The 19766-nt window shown below is 50.6% G+C and overlaps 1 protein-coding gene across 4 annotated transcripts in view; it reads right to left on the bottom strand.

Annotated features, from left to right (window-relative positions):
* The window catches only part of PAX7 (paired box 7), a 102502-nt gene extending 84338 nt beyond the window's left edge, over positions 1-18164 (bottom strand). For 2 of the 4 annotated variants that reach the window (XM_074560396.1, XM_074560399.1), the window contains exons 1-4: positions 17869-18164; positions 15727-15962; positions 14941-15070; positions 13828-13956 (exon numbers count right to left, since the gene is read on the bottom strand). In XM_074560396.1, the coding sequence (XP_074416497.1) occupies positions 13828-13956; positions 14941-15070; positions 15727-15962; positions 17869-17953 (580 nt within the window). In that variant the 5' untranslated portion in view covers positions 17954-18164. Of the gene's footprint in view, positions 1-13827; positions 13963-14940; positions 15071-15726; positions 15963-17868 lie in introns of all 4 variants that reach the window. The other 2 variants (XM_074560397.1, XM_074560398.1) reach the window with 2 other exon arrangements.
* Positions 18165-19766: the final 1602 nt, after the last annotated feature.

The raw sequence follows: 19766 nt of genomic DNA, 5'->3' as shown, positions 1-19766 counted from the left end.
CGTGCCGGCAGAAAGCCATGGAAATCAGGCTTACAGGTACCACCACATCACTTAAGGCCAGACCTGATTTTTTTCCCAAAGGTTAAACTCCTCCATCCACTCTGGCCGGGGTGAGAGGGGAGGGGAGAAAATACCAACCGAGGGCGAGCTGGGAGGAAAAGAAACGACCACAAAAGCCCAGTTGGAGGCAAACCTGGAGAGCTTTTGCTCGAGCTGGCTCTGAAGGATTTTTATTTTTTTTTTTAAGCTATTATTAAGAAGGGATGGAGAAACTAAAGGGTTGAAGGAACCTGCCGTTTCCCTTGTGCAAAAGAAGCCATCCTACTTACATGTATGAAGGTACGCGGGAGTGCTCTGCCCCATAGGGGTGGTTAGGAGACCGCCTTCTAACTCATTTATTCCCCCGATAAACAGGGCGATGGATGCCGGGCAATGATGGGTGCCTACCTTGAGGCATCCCGAAGGAGAGAGGGGAATCGCCCCTCGCTTCCCAGGCAGCAGAAACAGCACTAACAACTCAAACCTTTACCAAGAGCCTTAAAAACCGAGCTCCTAAAATTGCTGGGGTGGCCCCACACGTGTCCAGGCCGGGAATAAATCGACGTTTTCTCGGGGGTTTATTAATATGCTGCCCTGGCTCTGCCGGGGGGGAACCCATTAGGCCCTGATAGTCTTACACAGCCCCTGCCTGGCCTGCAGCCCTCTCACCAGCAACGCAAAGCCTTTATTGGTTTACTTAGGTGTTAATCCCTTAACAATCAAGTTGTCTGACCATGGAGCCCCGTCTCTATTCTTGTTTACATCTAATTACGGGGCTGAAATGCCACTTCCCTTCCCAACCTCCCCCCCTCACCCAAACCTTCAAACCAACTTTCATTTCACCCCCTTTAAGCAGGTAAAGCCCCTTCTCCCGGGGAAGCAATTGAAGATAATTACAGCAGCGGTGGCTCGGCAGCATCTCAGGCTGGGAAAAAGGAGGCTGGCTACGGGAGAAAGGGGTCTGGGCACCAAAAAAAGCAGTTTCCCCCCATAGCACAGTCCACCTTTGGAGATGGCTTGGCCCTTCTCCCCTCCATCCACCCTCCCCTAGCCCGGCAGAGACGCCCCCCCCCCCAGGTCCCCAAGATGAAAAGAAGAGCTCTCCCATCCCGGTGTCACAAGCATCTTAGAGCTTCCCTTAATTCAATTAAACCTCGTAACTCCAGGAAACCAGCGGAGATCCACCCAAAGCAAGCCAGTAGCCGGGACTAACAAAGGACCTTTCTTTCCAGAGGGTGTAGGGACCCCGCTGGCCCATGTGTCATCCATACCCGGCGACTCCTGCCTCTTCGGGGTTAACGATTCAGACACCACTGCGAGCTCTGGGACTGCAACTTGGCTTAGATAGCGTCTCAGCCCTGGGGCAATTCCTCTAAATCAATTTTCAAAACAATCAGTTTAGGGGCTTTTAATTAAGCTTTAAACCAGTGGTTAAAAATAGCAGTTTACTTCTTTGGGATGCAAACTAGGCTAGCGTAAAAATAAATCAGAGAGACGGGCCCGCTGCCTTTTGGGATTCAGGGAAACGTAGATTATATACGTCCCAAGATTACGAGGATTTTTTTTTCTTTCTTCTAATACTTATTCTCTCTCACGGCAGCTGCTCTTTCCCTGCCAGACACTGCACTGTCCGTAGGACCGCAAAGCTGGCGGCTGCAGTACAGCTTTCCCGAAGCAAAACAAAATTTCCTCGAGGAAACCTCGCCAGCCCGCTCCTAGGTCAGCATCACGCTGCGAACAGCAGGTTCACCGCCTTTTTCTATATATTATGAAGGGAATAAAAAATTAAAAATAAAATAAACTATTCGGCTGGGCTTATTGCAAGGAGGAAAAGCCCAGCCAGCCCCTCAGCGCGGAGACGGGAGTGCTGCAAACCCAGCCTGCTCCCCACTTCGCTCTCCGCAAAGATGAATTTCGCTTAAGAGATGAATTTAGGCTCCTTTTGTGCCTTTGTAGTTTAAATCGGATCCTCCAGGTTTTTCCCACCTCCCCGCCACCCTCTTCCTTTGTTTAATACTTTTGTGATTACAGCAAAAGGGATGCTCGCGGGGCCAGTCCGAAACACACGCTCCACACCTTTAAATCCCTTAAGCTGGAGCAGGTTTTTGGCTCCCCAGCCTCGGCCGGGAAGCAGATGCTTAAACGCAGCTCTTGCACCAAAAGCAGCTCTTTAAAGGGACCACTGCGTTAGGTTGATTAAAGAGTAATTAAGGGCGGTGGGACTCCTTTGGTACCGCTTCTAGGACTCTCCGTACCCGGAGGATTTCTCCCTAGGTGACCCAGATAAATTACAGATAGGGCTGAAATAACTTTTGTCCACGACGGGCCGGGATGAGCCTGGACCACAAATCCCTGCTCAGCAGTGGCTAATGAGGCAGTCATGCAAAACGCAGCCAGTTAAACCTGAAAAGCAGCGGCGTGGGGTGACTTCTCCTCCCTGCCAGACCCGCGGGGGCTTCGCAGGCAGGTTTTTCCGCCCCCCCCCCATCCCTCGCAGCCCCTCATTCACAGCCCATCTTGCGGGGCCGAGCCCGGGGAGCGAAGTGTGGTTCCTTGTCCAAAGGCGCAGCCGAGACCTTGACCCAGTTTATTCCCAGTTTGGGGAGAAAACTGGGGTCCGGCCGCCGGATTTTTGCCCCGTCTCCGTGCTACAGCAGCGAGGAGTGTGTGTGTGGGGGGGAATTTCCCCATGCCCTATGTCCCCCAAACTTTGGGGGGAGACTGTCTTGGGGGTACCACCAGCTTGGGGAGAGATGCTGCGACCAGCCCGGGGGGGATGCGCAGGTCGGCGGGGTGGGGACCCCGCACCATCCCGGCCGTGTCGCCAAAAAGCGGGGCTTGGGTTTTTCCTCTGTCAGAGGGAGGAAAGACCCAAATTCCCCGTGGGGAAGGTGGAGAAGAGCTTTAAAAAAATAAAATCTCACCAGGAGGGAAGACACACGGGGAGACAAGAGGAAAAAAATAACAAGGGCTCGGAGAGCGAGTGGGAGCTTTACCCGATCAACCTGCTCTTGGATGGGGAGGGAGAAAAACCTTTCCACAGTTGGATTAATTCCCCCCCCTCCCCAAACTCTTTCCTTCCCATTCCGCGCTACTTTCAAGGACTTGCTGCTGCTGCTTTTCCTCCGATCCTTCCCTGAGCATCCCCCCCCCCTCCCCGCCTCTCCCGCAAGCGCCTTCCCCCCCTTTAGATCTCAGCGTGTTTGCTCTTGACTTCATCCACTAAGTCAATAGTTTGGAGATGCCCTCATCCTCAGAGGCCCGAGCCCCCGTGTCCCCTCCCTGTTTTCTCCTGCGGATAATGGCAGCCTTTTGTCGTGTAATCAAGCTCCCGAGGGGTTGGGAGACAGATATAGATTCTTGGCATTTGTCGGTGAAAATGAAAGCTGGATTAGGCAGAGGCGGCTGCACACTCCATGGTAAAGGACAACAACTATTCCCCCATTGAAAGTCCCATTCTGGTTTGGTTATTTTATCTTTAAAAGTTGTTTGTATTTCTAAAGTGGCTATTGATGCACTTAGAAAGTGTAGCAAGCTGTAAAGCCTCGCTTCAAATGAAAGGCGGACAAAAAAAAGAGGAGGTTAAGGGGAGAAAACAGAGTGAGAAAAAACACCGTCAGAAAAAGAGGGGGGGAGAGAGGAGGGGGATGGCAAAAGAGTTAAAAAGATCAAATTCAGCCCGGGTAAAGTTTAAAATCGGAGAGAAAAGTCACGAAGTCACAGCAGCCGGGAGAGGAGCGAGGGCGCGGGGGTTTTGGCTCCGCTTTTTCCCTTCCCTGCCCGTTTGCCTGCCTCGCAGGGAAAAAATAACCCCAATATTTAGGTTTCCCTCCTGCGCATTGAGACGACGGGGAGGGGGAGTTGACGGGGATATTTTTTTCTCCGCGGGGGACACTTGACTCTTTGCAACTGAACTCTAAACCCGACCAGCTTTCTGCTCTGCGCTGAAGTTATTTTATTCTTTAGCAATTGATCACAACCACCACCCTATTTTTCTCCTTGACAGAGATTTGCCGAGACGCTTTTGCCAAGCAGAAACGGGGAAGGTTGTCCATCTCTGCACTATTATCCTTTGAGCATTTTCCCTTGAGAAGCACGAGATTTTGACATTATATATATATAATTTCACCCCAAACATCACTTGGATTTAACCATCTTGAATCTCCTCGTCCTTTAGATGCGTCTTAATCTTGGGCTGTACCGTCTCTCCCTCTTTACATACCCCCCTTCCAGTGAATAGGCGGTGGCAAGAACTGGGTTATTTTGTTTGTTTTGTTTAAAAAAAAACCCCTTTTGTTAAAATCCCCAAACTTTTCTCTTCCTTTTGCTGGAGTTTCAGGAATGGAAATTGCAGCTTACCCGCTGCGAGCATATTCAGCTGCACGCACAAGGGAGGGTTTGTGGCTGGAAGGAGATTAAGGGGAAAACTCCAGGAAAAAGGAACAGAGCAACAAGGTACAAACCAAATATTCACATTCTCAAAAAAAAAAAAAAAAGCTTCAAATAGCTCAATTTGCTGCTATTTAGCATCAAACAGGCATCTTCTCGAGAAGTGGGGAAAGAATTTAAAAAGAATTAAGTTACTGCACAGAAATAACGAAATCTCTCTGGAAAAGGCCAGCCTTTTACTAAATATGCGCGTCTATACGTGGGCATATATATATAGTCCTTTAAAATCACCAGCAGACCCAGCTATCTGCCCTCTCTTGGATAATTTACACCATACAAAGGTTGGGGGCTATTAATCCCGTCCCCCCCAGCCCCCATTCCTATTCATGTCAGTGTTTCTTTCTTTTTCCGAGCAATGAAATGTGCCGGAGACAATTGTAGCGAATTTAAACATGACTGTCCCCTGAATATCCCTCGACATCGAAGTGTCCTTTGTACCTTCACCCTCTCCTTTTAAAGACGTTTATACATTTAAAAATGCAAAATAATGCAGCCAGTGGATCTTTATTAAAGCGCAAGACGCGGCTCTGGTTGGATTGATTTTTCACAAGAAAAAAAAAACAATAATCTTTACGAAGTTGTTTAACAGTGGGAAGTTTCACGGACGATTTAAGGACCCTTCTTCTAACTTTAAGCAGGGAGAAAATCACCCGAGTATTTTTAACTCCACTTGGAGGGGAGTTGCTCAAAAGCAGCTTCTCGTTGAGCAATCCTGTCGAGTCAACTTTCCTCCCTCTCCTTTAATTCCCAATAAAAATGCAAATCAATTCGTCCCCATAATGGGAACGGAAAAAAAATAAATAAATAAATTACAGAATTGCGGTCGCTCCGGACTTTCCCCCTCCACTCCAGATTTGGACGCCAATGGAAATGGTAGAAATAGAATGGAAATTCCCTTGGAAGATAGGAAAATAACATTTTTTTCGGACCCCCCTTTCCCTCCTCTGGGTTTGGGGACCGCAGTTTCATAACTGGCTCCCCGCCCTTATGCTCCCCGCCCCCCCCCCCAACTCTCCCTCTTTTAAAGATGCCACCGGGTCACTTTGATCCGCGATCTTTAGGGTCTCCGGACAAAGAAGGCAGTGAAGGCTGAAGGCTGCCGGCTGTCCCCCCCCCATCTGCCCGCACCTCGCCCGGGAGGGAGCCCCGCTCCCCAGGGTCAGGCAGAGTGCTGCCTTCCAATTTTAGCAACAACAACAAAAAAACCAAACAGGAGAAGAGTGAAAACCAAGAAGGGTTTTTCCTCCCTCTTCCAGAGAGTGAGAGAGAGAGAGAGCGAGCCCGGGGGCAGGGGACAGACAACTTGAAGGGAAGAGCGGGTGTAAAAATAGTTTGTGCTTCCCTTGCCTCCGCCGAGCCCCCCCGAAACCTCCCTTGGGGCTGGGGAGCATCCCTCCGCGTCCCCCCAGCCCGCCTCCGTCGGGGCAGAGCAGCGGGGGGGCGACCAGCCATAGGAAAGGCAGCCCCCTCTTTGAACCTCAGCTTTTTTTTTCCCCCAGAAAAACTCCTTTTATTTTTTTTTTTTTTTTTTAAGTTGACAGGTGGAGGTGCAAGGGGAGCATCCCTCGAGTGGGATGCTGGTGAGGGGAGGAAAACCCTCCATTTCCAGCGCGACCCCCTCGCCTCACTTGCCCTCTATCCAAGGAGAGTTGGCTAGTGTTTTTTTAGTTATTTTTAAATTATTTTTTTTTTTATTTTAAACAAGCCCTTTTCCTCATCTTCCTCGACTCAAGCCCAAAACCTCCTAGGAGCCCCCGAGCCGCGCAGCCCGGCCGGGACTGCAGGCGCGCACAAAATGGATGAGCTAAAATGTCTCCCCAGCTGCAGACTTCATGAATGAGCGACCCCCTTCCCCTCTCCCTCCCCATCTCCGGCTATAGATTGATAGATATAGATATATTTCATGAATGAGCCGAGGGTCCTCCCCGCCTCCCCCCTGCCTTGGCTATCCCTGCAGAGCCTATAAACAGCAACGGCCCTTTACAACAATTCATCACAGGACCCAGAGCCATCCAAGCAAGTAATATGTAGCCTCAGATCTAGTATGTCCCACAAGACAGAGCGCCTGCTAATTAATAGACAGTGATTCCTGCAAGCAGCCCTAGCAGTCTGTAATATGATGAACTTCCTTTGTACCGGTGTCACCACAAATGTTTCTGATAAGGAAAAGCATCCAAGGATCAAAGACTATAAGCTTCTCAATTTCCTCAAGCTGCCTCTACTTTTCCTCACCTACTTTTTCTTCCCCCCCTCCCTTCCCCTTCCCAGCCCCTCCAAGGAGATGCAATCCTCCCTCTCCCTTCTGACAGCCCCCAGGTCCGCTCAAGCGCAGGGGTCAGTCCCAGCCCGTGCCCCCAAAATATCGTCATCATCATTACTTGCACCTTCATATTCTGTCTTAAAAAAAAAAACAAACCAAAAAAAACCCCCTCCGATTCTGGCTCTCGCCCTCCCCCGCACCTCCTCATTCCTTCCCCACTTCTTCCCAACTCCGGATGACAAATGTCTTTATAAACAGGCATTAGCTGACATCTAATTTCTTTTGTGGCAAGATCATGCAAAGTGCGAGCGCACAGGCGAGCCCTCCCGAGCGGGTCCCATCCACGGGTCGGGATGAGCCGGGAAGGAGGAGGGTTATTTTGGGAAAGGGGGGAGGGAATGCAGCAACCCTCCCACCCCCGGGCACGCCGGCAAAGCCGCATCCCCATCCCAAGTTCTCCTCCCTCCGTGAGCCGCACCTGCGCTTCCCAACTCCTTAATTTCTTTTTTTTTTGCTGGGCTGATTGGGGAGGAGGTGACAAGGACCCCCCCCAAAACCCACCCCCCGAGGGCTCTGGTGGCTCCACCTGCATCTTCAACGTTTCGGGGAGGGGGAAGCGGTGCCCGGCCGGGCAGGAGCAGCTCCCACCCGGGGAACGCGGGGGTTCCCCCTCCCGCCCCGGCGCCCTCCTCTGCTTCCCGGCCTAGGACACCCCCAGCATCTTCTCGCTCCAAAAAAAAACCCCAGAGCTCAAATCAGACTGAAGTTCAGATTAAATTAAAAAAAAAAAAAAAAAAAGCAAAACCCAGTGGTGGAGAGGAGAGTAATGTGGCAGCTGATTGAAATGGGCTTTTTTTTTTTTTTTTAAGAATAGTCTCTATAAATATATAATATCTCCAAAGCTCAGGTCTTAAGAGGGTCCCTTATTTGCTTATTTCTTTTGTAGGAAACGTAATTTTCAGAAAGATACTTCCCCCCCGCGCCTTACCCTAATGCTCGAGTAAGTACCTTACAGCTTTAAGGCTAGTGTTATATGTGCTTTAAAATCCTGCCATGTAAATTCCCCTGAAAAATTTGGAAAGCTTCTCGGGGGGGGGGGCTTGGGGGGGGGGGGGGAACTGGGAGAGGGGGAGGGGGAGAAAGGGGAGGTTAATCCGGGTTTAATGCTATGATGCAGTCACAGGACCAGGGCTAGGCTGATTGTGTTATCTCTTCCCAACATTTGGGTCTCCCATATTTCACCCAGCCAAATAGCTGCGAGAAAAAAGTGCGTATGGAGGCACTCCTGACGCCTCAGGAAAATATGTTATTAATATCTAAATAACTTCCCAATACTGTCTCTAAATCTCCCCTTCACCACTCCAGATGATGAATTCGTTTGAAGTGTTCTCCCGTCTCATCTTTTCAGTGTCTCTCTCTCTCTCCCTTTTTTTATAACCAGGCTTATTTCAAACTGGTAAATATCTAATTCCTTTAACCACACTGCAGACACGTCTCTCCCCTCTTATATACAATTCTCATTTGGAGAGATCCATACATACGTGTCTCTATAAAAAGAGGATAAGCCCCAACACAGCCTTAAACTACTTCTTTAAATTATTTGGGGGTTAAGAGCGTTTTTTTTTGGGGGGGGGGATCTGTTTGTTTCCGAACAACCCCTGTGCACACCTGGATCACACATTTGCCTCACAGCCTTCCTGCCGCTTAATTCAATCTCTGCCTCCTCTCTCCTACCCCAATTACGGGCGAAACCTCGGATTAGAAATAGACCTTCCAGCTTCCTTCCTCTTCCCCTCTATCACGGCATCCATCTCCCCCGCATCGCCAAATATCGACTTCCTATCCCTCCCAGTATAATGTAATCTACCATCCACCTTCAAATTATAGATTATAACGTCTAGAACGTATTTCCTTTCCCTTCCGAGCTGAACTCCGGGCACCCCACCTGCCAGCCAGCGCTCCTGATACCAATATTTGCTTTATATTTTCCCCGGTCTATAACTGGACCTATTCTTCTCCCCCAAAGAAGGGGAGGGGGGTTGATGTAGAAAAAGAAAAAACCACAAACAAACCCTGGATCACAAACATCTCCCTTATATTATTTCACTTCCTACTGTATAATTGAACCTCTCTCCCCGCATCCTTGTCTTAAGTTTGTTTTTTAAAACGTCTTGTATTAGATTATACTCGTTTATTCCCCCTTCCAACCTTATCTCTCCTCCTCTCTTCTCTCCTTCCCGTCACACTTGATTTAGGAAGGAGTTTATCTTGCAAACATTTGCCTACTTTGTTTATGTAGACCAGGTTCTGCAGCTACTTGTTCCCAAAAGCCACTGTTTGCCTTTGTAATTGTTATCTGTGTTTATTGTTGTACCTCATTTGTCTCAGCTTTTTTTGTGACATGTAAGCTCCGTGTGTGCTCACATCCAGCCCCCCCCTTCCTTCTCCCTCTCCCTGCCTTTTTTTTTTTTTTTTCCTTTCTCCTTTTCCCTCCTCTTTCTCCCTGAAATATGCACAGAATAACTCAGCCTAAAGCCAATGAATTGCTTGACACTACCCTATCTCTTTCCTGCCCCCCATTATTAGAGCTGATCCCACTCGCAACACTCACAAATCCCGCCTGGTCTCTGTTTGATTAGATTGCCAACCTTTCGTAATCCCTTGATTTGATGAAGTGTCTATTCCCCCCCCCCCTCCCGCCCCCCATCTCCCTTCTAAACATACATTTACAGAGAAAGCGCTTGTTGGTTTTAAATCGATGCAGATTGTTTGCTGATAAATTGACTCCATATCCCCCCTACCCCCCCCAGCTTGGGAAACAAAGCCCCTTTCCAGGTGTATGTGGGGGGGGTCCCCCCTCTTTCTGCCTATCCCTTCCCTCCCCCGAGCCTAATTAAATTTGGCAGGACCTTCTACACCCAGTCCAAACACCTTCCTTCTCTCCAGCCCCCCAAAAAACTACACAAGCATCAGTGACTGCTACCAAATTAAATTGTTATCACCGCCAAGTGTCCAAATACCCCCCTCCCACCAAACTGCTGTTCACACCTGTACGCGTTTCCCACCCCTAATAAAAATCAACCCCTCTGCTCTCCCTGGCTTTCACACCCGGCTTTCCCCATCCCACGCAGGATTTCCGCGCTGCCGCGGCGCGGGGGGAGGTATCGAACCAAAATCCACCCGTGGAAGGAACTCCGTGCAATAAAGCGGAGTTCAGAGAAATAAAACGGGGGCGGGGGGAGATAATTACAAATCCGTGTTTTCACCCCAGATCTCACCCGATGGGTCCCCCGTTGCCCCCTCCCCTGCCAGCGGCGCCCAAGCCCTGAGCATCCTCGGCAGGCATCCTGCCCTGCATCCCGGGGCGCTCCGGGGGAGGGGGGGGGCAGGACCGGCGGACCCCACCCGTGCCCGTGGGGTGACACGCCGATCTTCCCTCTCCTCCAGCGCGGGCAGATCGCCTTCTCCATAACCCCACCGACCCCCCCTTCACCCGCGTCTGGTTGCAATTAATACCCCGCCGGGATGAGACGCCCCCCCCCCGCTTCCTTCCCGCATGAAACGCTGAGCACCTTCCCCAGCACCCCCTTAGATTTGGGGTTCCACAAATAACACGCACTCCCCCCCCCCCCCGCCTCCATCCCCACGGAGCACCTCGGCTCGGCGGGAGAACAGCGCATCACCCACGCGTGACCCTCCCTAATAAACCCCACCAGTCATAATAAATAACAACAACCAAAAATAATAATAACTCGGTCTTAACAAGGATAAAAAAAAAAAAATAAAAAAAAAAAATAAAGTGAAGCCTCATGAATATATGCCCAGGGCTAGCTGGAGTGAGCCGTTTAAAGATGAAAGTGCAAAGAAATAAAGGCTCAATTTAATCTGCCTTAAAACCCTTCAACTTAACGTTTGTGCTGGGAACTCAGAGAGTGAGTACTGATTGGGGATAAATACATTTCTTAGCATGCCTTGGAGCTATTACACCCTTCTCCAACACAGCTCCCTATTCAACAGCCACAGTTTTCATTACCAGCTCTAATAAGTCTTAACATTATTAAATGCCAAGCAGACGATAGAAAGAAACAGGCGCAGGGTGGAAGCTTTCTTTAACACTTAAAAAGAGAGAGCATTTAGGGCTGTCTTCCTCCGGCTCCCCGCAAGGAGAACCCGCAAATGGAGCAAAGGCGTTTGTCAAGAGGAAAAAGGCCAAAACAAAGTTTTCCCCCCTCTCCCCCCTCATCCGCAATAATAATAAAAATTAAAAAAAAAAAAAAAAAAGAAAAAAAAGCAAACCCCAAACCCACGCAGTAAAAGCAGAGCTGGAGAACAAGTGTCGGGAGTGCGTTAGTGTCTTAATTTTATTGCAGACCTCCTAGGAAAATTGGTAGGAGAGCGGGGGGAGAGATGTCTAAAGAGTAGTATTATTCCCGAGCAAAAAAAAAAATAAAAAGAAAAATATCCAGCGCACACTCACCGCCTCTGAGTGTTTTGCAAGTTGAATCATCAATTACCTTAATTGGGGCCATTAGAACTTTTCCAGACGTGAAAATATACATTGACGGCGGTAATTTTTTATTATTTTTCTAAAAATGATTATTTTTTAATTGCACTCGATCTTGTGGCGATCGCGGCAGCGCTCGGACGGCGCCGGATCCAACCGGGCGCTGCTGCGGTCGATGCTCCCCCCCCGCAAAACCCCAAAGCAAAGCCTTTTTGGCCGATTTCTCCGCAAATCTACGGAGTCTGATTGCGGGGGAGAAAAAAACCCAAACACCTAAATTACTGATAAACGGGGATTTATCTCAAGGGACGGGAGAGGGAGCGGAGCCTGTGCGCTCGGAGGTTACGCGGCGCTCCGCGGGCTCCGGCATCAGGAATTTGCCCAAATTAGCACTCGATTCAAAACGGGCTGGTTTCATAAAGAAACGGGGGCTCGTGTTTTATTTGTCCGCAATATTACCCATGAAGGAAGAAGAGAGCGTTTTGTTTTGCTTATTGACACGCACTTCTGCATATTATTAAGGAATAAAAAGCCTCCAGCTCCTTCACTCCTTTTTATTTTGGGGTGGCGATGGGGAAAACGCACGGGCAAGGGGTGGGGGGCGGAAATCATTCCGCAGTCTAAAAATTATATACAATTTTTTTTTTTTTTTCCCCAAGCGACGAGGCTCGAATAAAATAAATCTGAAAACTAAAAAGCTACCCCCCCCCACCACCACCCCCCAATAAAACTCAAAACACCCCAAAGTGATGGGGGGGAGCTTTTCGCGGACACAATAGCCCCGATTTGCAAATGAGCATCGCCTGTTTCCAAATCACAAGCAACATTTTGCAACGTCCAACGGCTATCCTTTTTCCAACAGACGGTCCTATAATATTACAAAACTATCTAACAGCAGGGAGTTTTGAATAATTTATCTCCCTTTCTTCCCTTCCTTGGCCCTTTGTCCAAACTTTTTCTCCTCCTTGCAGAATTTTGAATGAGAATAGACAAGCCCTCCCTCCCCCATCCCTTTACTCCATTTTTAAGGCAGCCTAGGGTTTTTCCCCCTTTCCCCCCCCCTTTCTTTTTTTTTTTTTCCCTTTTTCTTTTTTTTTCACCCCCCCCCCCCCCTTCTTCTACTGTTTGCTTTTGTGGTCAGGAATCTTTTGCTTATAAAGCTTCAATAGACTTGAAGGTCTTTGTAAGTGAAGTTCATCTTCAAGGTTGGAAAAAAAAAAGAAAAAAAAAAAAAAAGGATCGTATCCTTAAAGAAACCCCTTTTGTGCACCTTCATTTAAAACTCCCAGTAACGTTTGATGGTGACACGGAGAAGCTTTTCTCTGCCCCAGATTCCCCTCACTTCAGTATTTCCCCACTCACCCGCATTGTCCCAAAACGGGGAAAACTTTGTAGCTAGTGAGAAACTTTGCAAGCGATCCCCATTGCTTCCCACAGCCGGACTGGGGACCCTCTCCGTACGGAAAATACCTCTCACCCCACTCCCTCTTGGCCCGACACCGATGATATCACAAATCCCCCAAAACTCTGACTGACTCAGCTGCGACAGGCCTGGGCCATCGCCATTTTGCCATCGATTTTGGAGAAAAAAATAGCAAACCCCAATTTCCTGAAGCCCTTCCCCAAGGCTTATAAAATTGCTGTTTTCCCCCCAAAAAATGTGCTGAGCTCTGCGACGCGGGGAAATAATTTTCTGCCTAAACCAATACACCAGGTCCTCCCTCACGTTGCTTAAAACTTCCCCATCTTTCCAAATGCCTTCATTGATAAACCTCAATTATGCTCCCTAAAAATGCCATCTTTCCCCATTTTTTTTATGGGGGAAGGGGAGTCATCACCCCACCAAGCTTGCCAAAAATCAAATTACAAACGCCACAATGGCTGGCTCTGGCCGTACCTCGTCCCTCACCCCACAGTTAACAGCACAGGAGCTTTAAAAAGTTTAATTTTTCCTCCTGTGAGAGGAAAGCGCCAACCGTGGCGCTGATAACAGGGCCCCCTGCTCTCCCCCACCACCGGCCTGGCCTCGAGCCTTTCATCAGAAACGCCAGATTGATTTTTCCTGGTTTTATTTAGGGGTGCAGACCCCCCGTTTCCTCTGATCCAAGGACCTCCCATCTCCCCTCGGCACCAGTGGCTCTGCGGCAGCCCCAGCGCAGCGCCGATCCCGGCTTCTCTAATTGATATTGATTGGCCAAATCGGTCAACTGTCAGCCAGAGTTTCAGGGGACCACTTAGAGAGCAGGAGAGAAATCTGTTTAACAAATTCATTTAGGAATCAGAGATGCCTCCCCCCCAGCCATCTCCTTTCCTCCTTTGTAAATAATTGATCCAGAGCAAAACACCAACAACTTTTCCTCCTGGGAAAGCATCCTCAGCCTGAGGGGCTGGGTACCACCTTCCCCTCCCAGGGCCCTGCATCGCACCCTCGACTCTGCCATCAGTCATTTTTGGAAAGGACAAACGCAAGAGGCTCTGGAGCCATCCCCTGTCTTACTCTTGGAAGGGAGGGACGTGTCCTCTCTCCTAAATGTCCCCTCCAGCCCAACCCCGGGGCACGCATGGCCACCTTTACCTTTGTCGCCCAGGATGCCGTCTATGCTGTGCTTGGCCTTCTTCTCCCCATCTTCCTCCTTCTTGTCGCAGTCCTCCTCTTCCTCTTTCTTCCCGAATTTGATGCGTAGCACACGGCTAATCGAACTCACTAAACCTCAGACAGTCAAAGACAAAAAGGCAAGTATAAGCTGCCTGGGAAGGGGAGGTGGGAGCCGGCTGGCAAAAGCCAAGCTGGGGATGCACGACTCGGGCAGGAGGCCTTGCACGCACACAAAGGGCATCTGCACCCCCTTTTCCCAGGAGTACGCACCTGCGCCATCCTCCATGCCCTCCAAAACACCCCTGGGTTCACCCCCACCATTGCACCGAGCTGGACACCCGAAGTTGGACGTGCTCATCACCATCCCCCTGAGACACCCGACATGAGCAGCACCCGGTTGTGAGCAACACCCCATGGAGCATCGCAGACGTTGCAACACCCCGGGGTGCACACCCCCCGGCTACCGCCTGCTTCGTAACAGGGGAAAGGCCCCCCAGTACCCAGCTTTCACCCCAGTGCCAAATGGGACCCTCAGCCTGGATTCAGACCTGGAGCTTGTCCCGGATCCCGCTTTTGGGGGGAGATGTGCCCTGTAGAGAAGGCTCAGCACCCCCAAAACAGCCAGGCCCCAAAAGCTCACACACCCCTGCAGACCCAATATTGGGGTGCGGGGCTGTTTTCCATGGGTGATGGGGATCCATGGCCGATGGAAATGCCGCTCTGCAGCCTCCGCTGAGCAAGCAAGTCCCAACAGTGCAGCCGGTGTCCCCTTTAACCCTAGATTTGGGGGTCTGCCTCTATGCATGCACCCTCCACACTGGGAGCCCCCCTACTTTCACTGGAATTGGAATAAGTTGGCAAAGCTGGTTTATTTGTGTTTGTTTTTCCAGCAGACTGCAGCGTGGCCAGGGCACAAACCCCCCTCGCCTGCTATGGGTTTGCTTGGGGTGATTTTTTTCTCCCCTGCTCCTATCAAAGCAAAGGCCACGAGGATGTTTATAGCCCTTGGAAACATTTTTTAGTGGCGATAATCATTTCCCTCTGTCTTCCCGCAGGTATCAGGGTGTCCTTCTTGCCAAGCTGCCTTCTCACCTGAGGGCACGGTGCTCCGGTCGCAGTGCCCATCCTTCAGGAGCCTGTCTCGGATCTCCCAGCTAAACATCCCGGGGTTTTCCCGTTTGTATTCCTCGATTTTCTTCTCCACATCGGGAGTCGCAACCTGCTTTTGTGATCAAGGGACACCGGTGCGTGCCCGCGTGTGCAGAGAGAGGGAAGGGGAGAGAAAAAGCGCTTTTAATTGAAAAGAGAAGCTGTTCGGCTCAGTTCAATCCTCCTCACCCTGGCTGCTAGATTTGGGGCTGAGAATAGGGATTTGAGGGGGGAAAAGGAGGAAAATAAAGCCGGGGAAAGGCCCTCCTCTCCCAAACATTGGCCACCCTAGAAGTAGAATCTCTGGGGGCCAAGGAGATCAGCCAGGATGGGTTTATCCTGAGCCCCAGGGGGGGAAGGAGGCAGGGAGGGGGTGCAGGGGATGCTTTTTTTAGGGGGGACTATGTATACTCATTGATTTATTATTCCCTGAAACACCCCGGCTCGCCTCCTCCCCACACACAGGGGCCGAAGCAAACGCCTGAACGCGCGCCACTTGTTGCACATGGTGAAGGAAAAAAAAAAATCACTTTAATTTATTCATAGCCTTCAACTCTGCACCGATTTCTACCCATCTGAGCCTGCAAATTGCACCTTTGTTAAAGCCCCTTCCCCTCCTCCCGCCTTTCCCCGCGTGTCCACCTGAAAAAATTTATACCCCCCCCCAAAAAACTTAATTTTTTTTAACACGAGGAGGGTGGTTTAGCGTGGCCCCCGCATTGCACTCACCCTGGGCTTGCTGCCTCCGATGGCTCCGGGCCGGATGGAGCCCGTCTCCTGGTACCTGCAGAGGATTTTGGAGACGCATCCGTGGGAGACCCGCAACTGCCGGGAGATCACGCAGGGCCGGATCCCGTGGTGAGCCATCTCCACGATTTTATGACGGATGTGGTTGGGAAGGGGGCGACCGTTGATGAACACCCCTCCGAGCTGGTTCACCCTGCCCTGGCCCAGCGGGGTGGAAACTGGAGAGCAAAGAAAAAAAAAATCCAAACAAAAAAAGGAGGGGAAAAAAAAGTTAAAAGAGGGAAAAATCCAGCAAAACGGGGCGCATCCCTTCCCGCACATCCAGCTTCTCCCCCGTATTTGAATTTTTAAAAGAAGGGAGAAACCACTCGCCCGTCCGCTGGCCTCGGTATTTATCTCCCCATCACGGGGAAGACTTTTCCCATCGATGGAGGGAAAATAAAATTAGTCCATGACCCGCACGCCCATCACCCCGCTCTCCGAGGCGGCCGCTACGTTTCTGTCTAATATACACATTTTATTGGCATTTCACACCTATGTTTTAAATCACAGCCGACGTTTTTACGGGGAAAGATTTAAAACCGCATCGCAAAGCTCCCCAAAAGTTCCCATTTCCCCCCCAAAAGCGCGCTCCACTTCTTCCTTCAAATTACGGGCCAAACAAACTTCTGGAAATAACCTCTTTAAATACCCTCGAGGGCCTTTTTTGGTCGGCTTTTTATTTCTTTTTGTGGTTTTGGTGGGTTTTTGTTCAGCGGTTTGGGGAGGTGCGGAGCAAGCGCGGATTCCCCGCGGCCGCGCCGTTTCTCCGACACCTTGCGCGGCGCATCCCCGCCCGGAGCGGGGAAGACCAGCGGCTCCTTAATTCCCCCTCCCCGATTTGTTTAATATCTCGCGATGTAGATCTTACAGATTAATACGATTTCACAGGCTGGAAATTAAAAAAAAAAAAAAAGAATAAAAAAAGCAGGGGGGGGAGAACTCAGCTGGGTAATTTGCAGAAAGGCTGGAGGGGGCGAGGGACAGGGAAGGCGAGGGGGGTGATTTTTCTCTTTATACAAAGAAAAGTCGATTCCAGAAATTGCCTCGCGATTTAACAAGAATCATGCACCACTAATTCCGAGTCACTTGGCCAGCACTCCCTGGATATATCATTATCGACAGATAACACTCGAGTGGCCAATTTTACATTCAAGAGCTACTAAAACCGCCGGCCGCTCTCTCTTTTCATTATTCCCAGTCATGTTGTGCAAATATTGTTGTAATCCTTTGATCCTTTCCCTTGCCGTCTGTTTTACTTCATTTGCTACAGAAAAGCACTTCAACAAATCCCCCCAGCTTGTATGTTTTGCAGCCTGCGTGGTTTTCCACAGGTTTGAGTTTCGCCACTTGATCACGGTCAGGATGAAATTTCCCTGTTTAATAAATGCGGGGAGAGGGGTCCCGCTCTAATTTTGCCTTTTCTTTTCTTTTTTTTTTTTTTTCCCTTTGTGCCTAGAAATAATAACTCACACAAAGGAAAAAAAAAAAAAAAAAGCAAATGATGGGGAAAGTTGATGCGCTGCGAGGTGGGGATGACACTTAGCGAGGTGACAGCTACAAAGTCCCCCCCCTTTCCCCTCGCCAGCCCCGGCCAAGGACATCTCGTCTGCCCGCAGCCAGCTGATGCTTCCAGTTTAGGGTTTTTTTTTTCTTGTTTTCCCCCCGAAAAGTTGAAAGCAATCAATTTGGTTGGTTTTCCCTATCTTTTTCGGGGAGATTAAATCGTCGGGACATTTGCGGGTTTAAAAAAAAAAACAAACAAAAAACCACACAAATTCCACAACCTTAAACCGTGAGAACCTGCCCCCAAAAAATCTACGGGATGCCTGAAACTACTTCAAATAGAGGGAAAAAAATTAAAATAATGTAAAGCCCCGTAATTTCGCGGGGACGGAGCAGCTCTAGCGGGAAGGGAAGGAGCTAAATACCGGCGAGAAGTTGGATGCTCAGGTCGGGAACCCCCCCTGGCTGCAAAGTTTAGCTTCATCCCCACCCGAAACAGCCCGGCCCGGTCCCCCCCCGGGGGTTATACCCAGGTGCTGGGGAAAGGAGCGGTTTAAAGAGGTGCTTTCCCAGACCTACCTTCCAAGGGGAAGCCTGTGCGAGGGTAGTTTTGCCCCGGAGCCGGGCGCATCATCCGAGGCACCGTCCCGGGCAGAGCTGCCATGGTAAAGGGGAGGGGAGGGGGGTTCGGGGTGGCGGAGCGGGTCCGGTCCAAACCCGGGGGGGGCACCCCTTGGCCCCGGGAGAGCCGAGAGAGCCGGGGAGGGGCGGGGAGGGGAGGGGGGGCAGCGGGGACGCCTCTCCTCGGAGCCGAAGCGCTTCTCTCTTCCAGCCCGCGGCTGCAAAACAAGGGAGAAATCTTTGCTCCAAGGGAAAAAAAAAAAATATAGATATAAAAAAAATTAAAATACAATAAGTAATAATAAGGGGGGGGGTGGGGTGTGGGGAAAAGGGGGGGAATCACCCACCAGAAATTCCTCTTAAAGTTTTAGGGCTATGTCACAACCGGCCTGAGCGGGCGCTCCGGAGGAATGTAACCCAGACTGCCGGGAGAAGCAGACACATCCAAAGTTGCCTCGGTGCTGGGCTGGGCTTAGGGCTGGGGGGGGGCGAGGCGGGGGGGGGTGGGGGGGGAGCGGAGCTTCCCCCCTTATTTTGTTGTTGCCTTTTTTTTTTTTTTTTTTTAAGTGGTTGCTGCCTGTCGCTTAAGGGATGCTGGTGACGGGGTGGGGGCGCTGAGAGGAGGAGGAGGAGGAGGCGGGGTGGGGGGGGGGATGTCAGATGGAGGTTTTGGAAGTTGTTAAAGTTGGGGCCGTGGGGAGGACGAGCGAGCTGTGATAGGCTCCGGCTCCTTTCTTTTATTCCTGCCCGGGGAAGGGGGTACCACGGCGGGGCCGAGGGACCAATAAGAGGCAGCAGCTTCCCAACGCGCAGGCAAAGCCTTATTTTTTTTTTTTTAAAAAAAAAAGATGTTATTATTCATTACTAGGCTTGGCTTCCTTTTGATGGAAAGTTGGGGTCCCCCTCCCCCGGTTTGAAAATATATTGGGGTGAAAGGAGCGAGGAGAAAGTTTAGGAAAATGTTATTTTGATTTTATTGTTGTTGGTTTTTTTTTTTTTTTTTTTTCCCCTTAGAAAGTTGGGCGCGTCCTAGAGCATCCGTGCGGGTCCCAGCGGGGTAAGGCCGGCCCGGGGGGGAGCCGATCCCTGCCCGGGGAGGGGCTGCAGCATGGATTAAAAACCTCCTTTACTCAGCCCCAGGTAGCTCCCTGTGCACCTCCTTCGTTAACACCACATCTTTAATTAAGAGACAGGCTCCGCGTTGCCCAGCTGGTACCGTTTTTTGGGGCGGGGGCAGGTTCGGGGGTGGGGGGAGGCGACTGCGGTGCTCCCCGCGGTTCTCCCGCGAACTGCCCGCTCGCTCGCTCGTTGACCCGGGACGGGCTGAACAAATAGCCAATGTTTTCCCCCCAAAATAAGAGCGGGGCAGGAATCCTCCTCGCAGCGGGGCATGACGCCAGGGCTCACGAACCCTTTTGTTTGCAGCTGTAAAAGGACTTGCCGTGCAAACCGCTGGAAACTTCTCTTCCCCCTCCCTCAAAAGCATCCTCGGAGGGGAATAAAGCAGCCAGCGACACTTCTGACCCGTCTGCACCCAAAATGCAGTCCCTAAATCTCCTCCCTGTCCCCCACCCCTGAAGGCATCAACTCTAATCCCCCCCCCCCCGCCCCTCCTCCTCCTCCCGGTGCTGGTTTTTGCTTTGAAATTAAAGCCCTGGCTGGACCCCTCCCAGTCCGGCCACATCTTCATCGCTCACCCTCTTCCTCCCGCAGCCGCAAAGCTGAGCCTAAACGCGCACCCGCCTCGTTGCGCAGCCCCGATTTGGGTTTTTCTCACGTTTCCACGCCTAAAACTCGCCCAAACCCCCCCAAAACCCCCACGGGACGGGCAAAACAAACAAACAAAAAAAAGCAAC

Source organism: Larus michahellis, chromosome 16 (assembly GCF_964199755.1).
Source record: "Larus michahellis chromosome 16, bLarMic1.1, whole genome shotgun sequence".
Taxonomy (NCBI): Eukaryota; Metazoa; Chordata; class Aves; order Charadriiformes; family Laridae; genus Larus; species Larus michahellis.
The sequence above is the reverse complement of the archived record's forward strand: the minus strand, read 5'-3'. Positions and strand labels throughout refer to the sequence as shown.